The sequence below is a fragment of the Antedon mediterranea genome, chromosome 1 (genome assembly GCF_964355755.1).
Source record: "Antedon mediterranea chromosome 1, ecAntMedi1.1, whole genome shotgun sequence".
Lineage (NCBI taxonomy): Eukaryota > Metazoa > Echinodermata > Crinoidea > Comatulida > Antedonidae > Antedon > Antedon mediterranea.
In genome coordinates, this window is record NC_092670.1 from 12048987 (window position 1) to 12062530 (window position 13544).

At 30.6% G+C, this 13544-nt stretch overlaps 1 protein-coding gene across 9 annotated transcripts in view; it reads right to left on the bottom strand.

The window, feature by feature from the left end:
* LOC140056647 (partitioning defective 3 homolog) overlaps window positions 1-13544 on the bottom strand; it is a 76137-nt gene that overhangs the window by 8972 nt on the left and 53621 nt on the right. For 6 of the 9 annotated variants that reach the window (XM_072102156.1, XM_072102110.1, XM_072102122.1 and 3 more), the window contains 9 exons: window positions 13278-13417; window positions 12746-12877; window positions 11997-12200; window positions 11335-11877; window positions 10832-10974; window positions 10522-10618; window positions 10272-10335; window positions 5992-6090; window positions 3321-3377 (listed from right to left, as the gene is read on the bottom strand). In XM_072102156.1, the coding sequence (XP_071958257.1) occupies window positions 3321-3377; window positions 5992-6090; window positions 10272-10335; window positions 10522-10618; window positions 10832-10974; window positions 11335-11877; window positions 11997-12200; window positions 12746-12877; window positions 13278-13417 (1479 nt within the window). The remainder of the gene's footprint in view (window positions 1-3320; window positions 3378-5991; window positions 6091-10271; window positions 10336-10521; window positions 10619-10831; window positions 10975-11334; window positions 11878-11996; window positions 12201-12745; window positions 12878-13277; window positions 13418-13544) is intronic. The other 3 variants (XM_072102102.1, XM_072102131.1, XM_072102115.1) reach the window with 3 other exon arrangements.

Below are 13544 nucleotides of genomic sequence, written 5' to 3' on the forward strand. Positions count from 1 at the left end.
AACGTATAGGAAGAGGTATAATTTTAAGTGAATATTATCATTATGAATTAATTAATGAAGACAGGAATAGTGAGAGATTGATATTCTTTTGGAGATATTAAAATGTTCCACGCTTAAGCGTGGTTCCCACTAGCGACGCAACGCAAGGACGTAACACAACGAAAGTGAATTGACCAATCACAAGCGATGGCTTATTCGCTTGTGATTGCTAACTGTCTATAACTTCGCTTGTCATTGGTTAAAACGCTTGCGTTGCGTTTACGTCCTTGCGTTACGTTCTAGTGGGAACCAAGCTTTAAAGGGAAAAGCAAACTGAAGTGAAATAGGTACTAGCAACTATTAAAAGTTCTACTAATATTATAACTGGCTGACTACTTTAACTAGGCGCTTAATTGAAGAAGCCGCTTATATTAACAGGTTGCATAATTGAATGGGTCGTTCCAAGCAAGTATCAATTTATTTTAACTATATATTATGAACATCTAAACTAAATTTATTAAAACTCTACAAACATGATCTGTAAAATTAATATTAATAAAACAATAAATTAAAATAGCTGTTTATCCAAAGAAATAAATAAGTTATAATGAACAAAATGTTAAAATATATTAATATTTAACAAAAATCAAGGAAAAAGAAGTTAAAATCGTAATTAAATTCATTTTTGAAAAAAAAAAAAATATTATTTCAAAATGATATTTTATTAGATTATTACAATAACAAGTAATATAGGTATACTCATTATTCTTGTTTTATTGGGATTGTTAAAGCATTACCATAAAAATATAACTATTGTTAGATGTATTTCAAAACACAATAGTATACAAATAATGAATGTTTATGAGTGCAATGGTACAAATAATGGCACGAGGTGAATGATGAAAGGTTATATCAACGAGGCAAAGCCGAGTTGATATAACCTTTCATCATTCACCAAGTGCCATTATTTGTACCATTACACGAATACAAAACATTCATTATTGTTTTATATAACATCTAGACGTTTTTTTTTCGTACACAAAAATGTTTCAAAAAGTACTATTTAACGATCGTTGAATAGTGCGTACTATTGCACACCATGTGACCCACATTCGTCCAATCAAATGACAGGAATTTATATAGGTGTTATATAATAGCAGTTATGATATAATAATATATATTTAAAGTATAAAATGCTTAGTATAAACATAATGTTATATGATGAAACATGCATATAATCATCATCAGACAGACTTTCAAACCATAATTAAACGACTAAAAAAACCATCAAATGTATCAAATATATAAATAGTATGGTCACATTATCATTACCTGATAATTCTTAAGGTATTATTGCTATATTGTGCGGACGTGAACAAAGAAACTAAATAATATTGAATGAGTCTTTATTGTGAAATCTTAAAGACAATTTACAAGACAGCAACGACTTGCTTATATAACATGAGAGTTGATGTTTTAATGTTTAATATATTGGCGCTTATTTGTATGGGAGGCTTATTTTGATTGTCCAAATACGGTACTTATTTTAACTACATAACAGTAACTTATTCAACAGCCATACTTATTCAACTGCATCAACTATTCAACAGCTACACCTATTCAATTGCATCAGCTATTCAACAGCCACACTTATTCAACTGCAGCACTTATTAAACTGCATCACCTATTCAACTGCATCATTTATTCAACTGCAGCACTTATTCAACTGCATCACCTATTCAACTGCATCATTTATTCAACTGCATCATTTATTCAACTGCATCATTTATTCAACTGCAGCACTTATTCAACTGCATCACCTATTCAACTGCATCACCTATTCAACTGCATCATTTATTCAACTGCATCATTTATTCAACTGCATCATTTATTCAACTGCATCACCTATTCAACTGCATCACCTATTCAACTGCATCATTTATTCAACTGCAGCACTTATTCAACTGCATCACCTATTCAACTGCATCATTTATTCAACTGCAGTAATCATTCAACAGCATCCCCTATTCAACTGCAGTGCTTATTATAAAATTTTACTTTAAAACTGTGGCACAAAACTTGTTTAATTACAGAACTTCTTTTAATTACAATACTATATTTAACTTCATCACTTATTAACTGCTGCACTTAACTGTGGTATTTAATCAACTAAAGCATCACTTTACTGAGCTTATAATAATAATTTCCGATATATCAATTAAAACTATATATTATTTACATTAAATCCACGGTCGTCACAAGAATTATTCCTAGATGTTTATTGATTTTTTAAACTAATGTTTAATTTGACTGCCTAAATGTCAGACATACTGTAATTATATCATAATTACAATTATGCCAAGTAATAATAACACCATGTAATTTGATCACATGGCTGGCAGAGAAACAATAGAATAGAAGAAAAGTATTCACATTGTTGTTTAATAATACTTGAAATGTAAAACATCCTCTCTATCTAACTTAATTGTGATGTTTAAAAATGGGAACAATAAGATTCATTTCTACAATATTATTTTGACAAATCAATGGACTTATGCAAAAAAAGTTAGGCCAGGTACTTTCAAAATGTGTTGTTGTGTGAATCAGCAAATTGTATAGTTTACACAAAATTGGAAGGAAAACATTGTCACATCCAACTATCAATATTTCCTAATTTCCAAGTAAATTTTAATCCATTTTTAAAAATTATTTCTCTTAAAAATAGTATCAATATTCTGATTTTAATAGAAACATATATGACATAAAGATCAACTTAACTACCAATGGAAATATACTGTACATAGCTTTTTAATTAATTTGGGTAGTTGCCTAAGCTATCATAACAATGGGTTTAAAAGAGGATATATATTTCTTTCAAGTTTTAATACTTTGTATACATTACATTAAAGTACTTTGGAAAATATATTTGTCCAAAAACACTACACAATATAAACACAATTCATATCATATTCAATCATGCCACATACTGTACCACAATAAAAATCACAAATAAAATTCAATAAACAAGTAAATAAAACAAGACAAATGCAAGCATGCAATCATGCAAAAAATGTGCTCAAGCAATGGAAAAATATTCTCTTGACAAATGTTTCTCGTTGTGTCAAAAACTGGTCAACAACAAATGTTTTTAGAAAAATGTTGTCATTCTTTAAATGATAAATAAATTGTGTTTAAATGTTACTCTGTGGTAGCAATTTGTGATTCATATATTTTAAGATATTTAAACATATTTTGACACAGTTGAACTATAGTTGTACCTGAAATTGACAACAGAAACATTTATTGATAGATTTCATGCAGCTAGTTTTTGAGTTTCTTACTGAAGGCAAATGATTTAGATTTGGGTTTGAGCTTTGGATAATAATCTTCATAGGCAGCTACGGAAATTGGTAAAAAGAAAGACGTAATATTTAGATGTAGAATAGGCATTGGATTAAATTTATGAATAATTTATTAGCATTTCAAACCAGTAAATGTTTTTTTAAAATGAAATCACACAGGTTTTACGGTGAAAAAAGTTCATTATGTAATTAAGTCAGAACAAACTAATAACTACTATTATAGTAGGTTTGTATTAGGGAGTTAATTGGTCAGATGTTTGCCCTACTATACTAAGTACATTTAAGAACATATTGCGAAAAAATTTGAGTGGGAATGGAACCCACAACCTGGTATTCATACCTCTAAACCACTCAGTTTGTGCTGATGGCTAGGGTTAGATTCCCACTTGAGAATTAATTGATTGTTTTTCCAAATATTATTACTGTACTTATTAGTAGTAAGTATAATTATGTTTAGCATAGGGCAAATATCTGACCATTCATCATACAAATATATGGTAGTTTAAAAAAAACCATATTAATATATAGTAATATTCATACATGTTTTTTTTCATACTGTTCTAAATTTTGTTTGGCAGATGTAGTATGAGGCCAACTTTTTCTAACATCTAATGTATGTAACTTGTTTAAATGAGATAGATAACATGGTTAATGTATTTTCTGCATCTCTCATAAAGTAGCATCATTTCCTATTGTCATATACAGGTGTCCATGACATAGTTTCAGGAAATAACAGGATTAGGAACTAAAAATAAAATATTTTTATAATTTATGAAATACATAGTATCGTAGAAGCTAGGTTGTAACAACTGTACAGCTGTGATATTATTCAATAGGACCTCTAAGGGACACATCCTGGACCAAAAAATATGTTGGCTGTAGTGTTAAAAAACATATATTGTCCTTTGATCGTTCAACAGAAAATGATACCCTTATTATTTATTCTGAATAGAGATGTCCTCTGAAAATAGGGATGTCCCAACTAGAAGTTTTACTTTATTATTATTTCTTATTAAGGAGACACTTTGTAGGGTTCCGAGGGTGTCCCCCTAAAGAAGTGCCCCCCTATAGAGGTTCTACTGTACACATATATATAATCTCATTAGAACTGACCTGTTTTTAATTTTATATATTTACCTAGATATTTTTTAAGTCACATGGATACTTCTGAATTCTAAGTCACAATTGCTTAAGTTTTATTTATATAATGTATTAATAATATGTAACCCAGTTATGTAATTTGTAATAATTATTCTCATAATTTTGGTATTGTTTGTACAAACAATAAAGAATCATTTACTAATAATAATTTCTTGATGATTTAAATTAAACAGAATGTTGTCGTTTTTCAGCTGACGCTGATGAGCTTTTTTATGAAAAGTAGGTGTCGGTTAATATGTTGCGTAAAATGAATTTATCAATAATGTTTTGAATGTCTTTCTATTTTGGATAGTAATTGTGGTTTTGCTTCAGCTCTTCAATTTTTCATATTCTGCAGTTTCAATGCAGAGCATTTGATTATTTTGTGTAGTACTCTTATATTTTCTATTCTCTTTTATTTATTTTTTTGTTTGACAATTGGGTAAACTTTCTTTTGCAATGTGAATTAACTAATAGATAATAATTTTGTTTGATATTAATAACATTTTTTGCTACAATGAACAGTTAATTAGGGTAAAAAATATTGTTCAAAGGTTTGGTGAATAGGCACTAGCAAAGTTTGCTGTACAGCATGTTTTTCTTCCCATCATGCAATTGCCGTCACCGTTTTACTCTTACAATAGCAATTAAAATTGCACTACTCATAAACAAAATTGTAGTGTATTTGAGTTTAATAATATAATAATAATATTATTTTAATAGCGACAATTTCTTGGCAACCTTTATATACAACATCAAAAGCTGTGTTTTTGAAATTCCAAGATAAAAGTGTAACATCAAAAGCAGTGGTGAATTTATAAAACAAATGGACTGTGTTTTTTTTCTACAAAAATAACTGTCTAAATCAGACTTGTGTGTGGGTACACCAAAAGCATTTTACAGAAAAAAGTGAAACAACAAAGCCGTGGTTTAAAACAAGAAGAGATTTGGAGGTGTGAATAAGCTAAGATACAGGTGAAAATTCAAAACAACTATCAATTTGAATAAGAAACGCATATAGAATTTAGACGAATACTTGGGAAATTAATGCCAACCTATTTTTAGAACAATTAAAGTTTGGTTCACACTAGGAAGGTACAACATTAAAGGTTGGTTCACACTAGGAAAGTGTGGCATTAAAGTTTGGTTCCTCAAGAAAAAATTAGCTTTAAAGCTTGGTTCACACTAGGAAGGAATAACATTGAAGTTTGGTTCGCACTATGAAGGCACTTCACACTAGAATGCAACAGAAGTTTTGACCAATCAAAAGCAGAAGATAATCTAAACTGTAGCTTGAGATTAGTCAAATTTTGTGCAAGATGTTATGTTGTATCCAATTGGGAACCAAGCTTATATTTATCTAAAAACCTTGTTAATTTATGGGTCCTAATTAAACAAGATGAAATTTTGAGCCTCATTCATTTTCAGAGAAGGATATTTAGGAAAAAGAAATAAAGAATAGTTATTTTATAGCTGCAGTTTGTTAGATGATGTGATTATATAGACTTACTATGATGATACGAGGTCAGGTTAGTACCCGCAAGCAAAGATTCACTTGAATTGGATTTCGTCATTTTACCTGAAGGGGTCTCGCTTCTGGCGCCAACGGCTGAAAAAAACAAAAACAAAATTGTTATTTAACAATTATTATATTAGTTGGCCATTAATAAATTATGAATTTTTGGGAATAAATTATGAGTTTTCAAAATAACATTTGTAAATGAATTTAATCAAATTTCAATTTTGTCAAAATATCCTTGACTTTTAACTTAAAGTGCTTTTAATAAACGAAAAACATAATTCATAGATTACAGTAGCACTTTTATCTAAGCATTGTATTTTATAATTAATCAAAATAACATATCTCTCAAGGTAGCAAATAGTTTGCCTTATTATTTTATGATACCCAAGCCATAGTCTAGTTCATTCACCGGTAATAAGCTGTACAAAATGACAAAAAACTAGCAGGAGAAAAGAACATATTAAAAATGAAAAAAAGTTATGATTTAAAAAAAAAATGTTACATGATACAGTAGCCTAATAAAAAGCATGAATTTTAAAATGGTATGCAAAACTCAGAGACAGACGTATGCTAATCTATTCCACTGTATAAACCCTTTAGAGCACAAATATTGTGCACTAACCACAATCGATTTGACATTAATTACAACTCGGCATCTTGTCTCTCATCATAAAGAAACACATTGTTGCACATTGTCCACATCAATACAATAATTAATGGTTATGATGACTGTGCATGAAAAATACGCGAACAAATATGTTCAAGCTAAAAATTTACCTTGTGGAAAAATAAAGTTTTTCAGCAATACAAGAAGTTAGAGATGAAACAACACTACTTTATGGTATAATGGTAATAGAATTGGACAAATGTGTGAGAGACATTGGTTGATGCATGTCTTGTTAGTACTATATTGCAATCCTTCAGACAGGACGCAAAGCAGGTCCCATGTACTGTACATACAATGCACATGATTAAGAACTATTTTAAAAAAAGACCTGATACGAACTTCCTCAGATGAGAAGAAAATAATAAAACATTTACATCTAACTAACTAATCCTAAAATGATAGATCCAGAGTAACATTTAAACACGTGGATGAAAATAAAGCACTTTTACAATGAACCTACTGAAATTCTGAATATTCCATAACTGAATGCATTGCACAGCGGGTTTATTAACGTTTGTTGTTATTGTCACATAATGATGTCCCAACTGCGACGATATAATACGTGGATAAATCCGTTTTTGCGAAGGTATCATCAAAATTACTTAATTAAGAGAGTGAAGACAATCTTTCCAGTCGTAATAAATGTTGCATCACTTTGGGATCTCATACAGCGCAATATTGCAGTCAAAATTGTTGTCGTATATTAAGAAGTTTGGAAAAACTTCTGTAGTATAGTCTTGAATGTGCGTATGATTATGAATACTAAATATTAATAATAGTTTAGTATTCGGGGAAAAAAAACAATCGTTTTGTACGGAAATTCCTTATGTTGTTTCTTTGTTCACATAAAGAGTTTTATCTGGCAAAACATAATGCAACTTTTACCATTCCAACAATCAAAATAATTGGTACAAATTCTTGAAAAAACCGCAACATATAAATTCTGTAAACCTCTTTACATTGTCCCCAGATGCAAAACGTTACAGTTTGTACTATTGACTTATTTGCATTGATGAATTGTTTCATTTTTTCCCAACAATGGCACGTGTCAACTTTGTCAAATCTGACATTTCAATATCGTCAAGATTAAACTTTTATACAAGATTCAACACTATCTAGATCCAATTCACTTTCTTTGTCTACAAGTTTATACATTCAAGTTCTTTAATAAACATGTTCATTATTATGTACTGTATTACTGGCAAATAAAGCGTTTGTTGACCCTCAAACTAATCCGTTTTTCAAATAAGCTTGACATATTTGTTTGTCTATAGGTTTTTTAAACGTTCCACTAACAATGTCATAAAAAAAAGAACAACGTCTCATATTTGACTTGGTTTACTGTCATTTTTAGCAATATCATCTTTGAATACAATGCAGTGTGTAGTATACAGTGCTGTACGATGATCATATCTGTTTCTTTTAAACTCAATTATTAAATTAAACAATTGCGCACAATATGATGGCAAAGCAACGGTCATCGATTAATAATTGCATGAATAGAAAGATTCATCATCGTGCGCTTGTAATGAAACTCACCGACAATCAATAAAATATGCACGATGTAACAAAATGCTACCAAATTTTAAACATTTAGCATTTATTTATTCATTGTAATATTAACGGTTGATAATTAAGATTTATGAACTATACCTATAATGTATTATTATTGTTTAATAATCAATATAGTTAGAAATTTTATTATATTCGACCTTCATATTCATTGTGTTTTTATCGTTATTTAATTACATTATCATTGGTGATATTTTTGGAAAGAAGATTGACAATTTTTATTAAATATATGTAAATATTAAGCTTGAAGGAAGGTTTGGATGAGGGAGAGGGCTGTCTTGTTTGGCTTTTACAATTAATTAAAAATAATAAAATGTGAAACAATGATTAATTTTGTATGCATTATTTATTTATTATTTTTAGATTTGTTTTATCAATTTTGTATGTAGAAGTTTATTTTAACAATAAACAGGAAATATATTTTGAACAAAATTCTTTTTCTTTTTTAATATATAAATATTTCACAAGGAAACTAAGGGAATTCAACTCAAAATATCATTGTCATTATCAATTAAATTGTTTATTTAAACTTTAATATTAAACAAAGAAAACATTTTAAAAAGTTTTAACAAATCAACGGTTTAAATTAAATTTTTTTTATTATTTAATTCAAATTTTAAATATTCTTATAAATTGAATGGCTAATATAAATATGAATTGAAATACAAATATTATGGAACTGTGAATAATATTCAAATCAGAAGGAAAAAACAATGAAATATAAGAAATCAACTATTGATTTTTTTGTTCTTCTCTGTGTACAGAAAAGCAATTTACAGGTTGAACTACTAATAGCAGAGCAGTTTACAAACGAATAGAAAATTTGTATACAAATTATTTCATCTCCAATAAAATATGAGCGAAGTGACAGCGACTTTAATTACAAAGGCACAAAAGGTGTAGTAAAACAGCCTTCGAACAATAGGATATGTTTTAATTCATCAATATCTCATTCACTACCAGAAATTGAGTAATTGCAAATGGCGTCGTAACCTTACGAAAAAAACATCGTAGAATTGATGCTGAAGGACATATAACTTTCAATAAACAATTAAAAAGTTGTGTAACATTGCATGTTGGTAAAAACTACCAGAAAAATCCAACTTGAGCATCTCGAACGCAAAAAATCCAATGTTTTATATATCAAATATTGATTACAACCATAAATTCCACACGTTCTACAGGTTACTGAACTGAAAAAGGTCTGATAACGATGATTGAATTGCGAACATTGATTACAGTGACGTTAATCACAAAAACGAACACAATGTAGTTATAACCATTAAGCAACATTTTCTTTCGTTGACATTCCTCAATACAAAATTCCGACTGCCGTTTGTGACATTAATATAATAACATCAATAGAATTGAATATTCCAGCACATAAACTCTTTTTAATGATTATACACACGAGACTTGATCAGTGTGACATATCTCAGTATGTTTATCTTTAAAAACTGGATGAATTTGATATAAAATTACCCACGAGTACACAACACATTTGAATATAATATTACAAGATGCTTTGCTGACTACAGATGGAACAAGTAATATAATAGAGGGCAGCAAACAGATACTATTATTAGCAAGTCTGGTTAGTTTTAAAAAAAGAAATAAACAGTCTTCTGGAGTATACTCTTTTGGTTTTTGTGTTATATTTATTTATTCTTTATTTCATGGAAGCCCTATCTTAATTGATTAGTTACATGCATTTAAATTGCCAACAAATGTTTAATCTGATAGCCTAGACTAGACACACCTTTTTATTTCGGAAAATAAAAAACAAGGCTTCAGGCCCGTACCACCCTTCCTGTTTGTGCTTTCGGTATGAAATGCACCCCTATTATGCTGGATCCGACCATGAAAACCGACTATATCATAATTGTACAAAGTTTGTGAAAAAAAATCATAAACTACACTTAGCTATCAAACCAGTTTGATATGAGAATGTTGTAAACATAAAGTTTGATAATGTTGATGGTGCTTTAGTCAAATTAAAATTAATGTTAACAAAATTGTGATGTCCTACCTTCATATGTATCCTTGGTTTTTCTCTCTTTGCTTGCTGATCTTGTTTTGTTGTACCAGTTGAGCTGAAAATACAAATTATGAAAATTTCCAATTTTCAGATTGCAAATTACCATCACTTTCTACATAAGGAACAATTTGCACTCCGTTTAAAACCCAAGTACATAAATGAATTTCAGATAATATATGGATAAATTTACATAAATTAAAATAGTAATCATTATTTTGCAAATTCAAACATGTTTACTAACCTGTTGAGCGTCCAAGGATCCACCGTGTTTTCTTTCCGAGAAACTTCTACGAGCGAAGCTGTCTCTGTTGAAATCAGTTAAGCCAGGACTTCTATCCCTGAAATCAAAGAGAAATTATTTTATATTTGTGTATTAAAAAGCAGACAGGAGATTATCATAAATAAGGAACAGAATCTAAAAATGTTCTTATTATGGAAGAATATTCAAAGAAATCTTGAAGATTTGTTTAGTGGGAAAGAGTCTCCTCAATAAGGGTGTTCATGAAAAGGAGGTGTTCAACTTTATTATTCTAAATTTAAATATAACTCACTCTTCTCGCTCATGATCATCGGCACTAGACTGGCCCTTAGCCCAGTCAAGCACCCACTGTGGGGGTGAAGGGGACCTAGGTGGGGGTTCTTGACTATGTTGCTGGCTTTGGCTCTCAGGCATTACACTTGAATGATACCTCTGCTAAAAAAAACACATTTCTATTAATAACTTTCGAAATTAAGTATTTAGCATGTACTGTAGTTGTCTAAACCAACAATAATTATAAAGGCTAATGTTGTAGCCAGATTAAATGTAAAAAAAAGGAGATTTAATACTCTGATCTACTTAGCTTACTATGAATATGTTAAATAAGATTGTCCTGGACTTTGTTGTAGACTATTGCAAACTCAAAACTCCATCTTTTTCATTTTGTTAAAAAAAATACATAACATTATCATAACTAAAAAGTGGCCTATATTCAAAGTTTTATTTTATTTATGTTTTAGGGAAAAATACATTGATTTTAACAGTGATATTAATATTGTATTATCAAACACTCACTGAATCTAAGTCGTAGTCCTCTATTAGAAAAACTTCTCCGTTCCTGCCGGTGATTGTAGGCGCTTCCTCCATCAATTTACTATGTGTACTTGGTGGCATGCCACCATACTTAGAGGGCGGTGGTGATTGTGTTGCGATTTGATAAGACTGTGTACGATTAGGCACATATTTATTTGGAAGCACGTGTTGAGGTGGTACTGATGGGGTGCGATTAGTTATCTCTCTTTCTTGAGTAATTTCTACCCGTCGTGTAGATATCGGAGGACTAATTGGGGCATCTACGCCAACTTCTCTGTCGGGGTAATCAACTGGATGATCCGCGTTCAAAGATTCAATAGATTTTGATTTATTTAACGATGATTCGTTACCACTATCGTTCAAAGAGTCTACACGACGTGCAATTATTAACCTGATCTTTGAATTTGGAAGCTGTTGTGCACACATTGCTTTGCGTAATGTCTCCATAGCTTCGCTGTTGGACTTGTTCAGAAGCGATACAGCGTTGATACACAGTAATTGATCGTTGGGCCTCAGTCTCCCATCCTGAAAGTAACAGAAAAAAATCATAAAAATAAAAATAAATAAAAATGTCCAATGCTAGGCCCACAAAAACAGGGTATTGCATGAACTTGGCCACTTTAACCATAATACCCTTTCTTTACCTTGGAAGCAGCTCCTCCATGTATAACAGACTTGATGAATATACCTAGATCCTTAGTCTCTCCATTACTGCCTGTACCGGCTGTCTTGCCCTTTACACTCACTCCCAGGCCTGCTGAGCCAGTGTCGTTCAATTCAATGTCTAGGTTCAGTATCTGCTTATTCTTGGGCAGTGTTTCATCCACACTGTTGACTTCTTCAATGGGCTAAAGAAATACAATTCTAACATTAGTACTTTTGTCTTATTTAATCACATTTTTCTGTAGGTATTTCACAAAAGAAATAAATTATGTAGGGTGGAATTCACTTTCACAATCCCATATATTTACAGGATCTGTCTCTCAAGGTTGAGGAGAATATTAGATACACTGCAGTTTTCCAATTATTTTCTGCTTATAAAAGATGTTAATGTTTTGTTTTATGTATAAACCAGATAAATGATTTAGATTAATATAATATTTACTGCAGTAGTTTATAATCAAGATTTTTTATTGTTATTTCCAAGCATGTGGACAACACAATTCTTTACTATTTACTGCTAAGTGTCAGTTTTCCCCAGGAGAGAGATACTCATGCCTAAGCTGGGGGTAAATTAGCTAACATGACTTAGTAAATGAGGCACTCGGTAAAAGGGGTAAATAAGGTATTCATGTCTAGGGATAAATAAGGTACTCAGGTCTAGGCGTAAATAACGTAGTCAGTCATAGGGGTAAATACTGTATTCAGGCCTAGTGGTCAGTAAGGTACTTACTCTTGGAAGGAACTTATTGGGAGAAGACTCTTGTCGTGAGACTACCAGGTTGACAACTCCCCCAAGCTTAACACTACGTAATATAGTTACTGCTTCCATCTGCGTTTTACCAGTCATTTCGATACCATTAACCTGTAAAGTATATTAAAAAAGAAGTTATGAGGACGTAGCAGAGGCGGAACCAGGGACAATGAAAAGATTACCAGAAAACAATTCTTCAAAGGGTTCACACCGGAAACCCACACAACACAACCCTTTCAAACTTAATCAGCCTAATAATAATTAATGTACAGTAAAGTTTTGTATCAGAATTAGGATACTATAAATTTACATTACACTTTTAAAACTAAAGAAATCATGCAGAATTTATGATAGTAAGGCACTCATATCCTAGAGGTCAAAAGGCAATTATTATATCTTAAATCTTACAATTGTCAAACTGTGTTAACAAAACAGTAAGAGGAATTTTAATTATAATGTAATTGTTCACACCAGAAATTAATGTAATATATGAAAAAATATTTGTACTAACCTCTAAAAGACGATCACCAGCCTTCAGCCGTCCGTCAGCAATAGCAGCACCTTTTGGTAAAATGTTCTTAATATAAATAGGGTTTGTACCCGCACCGATATTATCCCTCGTTGTTACACTAAAACCAAGGCCTTGAGGTCCTTAAAGAAAATATTAAACATAACATATTCAACATGGTAATGACATCAGAGGAAATACCTGCAGTGATCAGAGGTCACAGTATTATGGAACAGAAGGAGAAACACTTAGAATAAATCTCAACTGTTT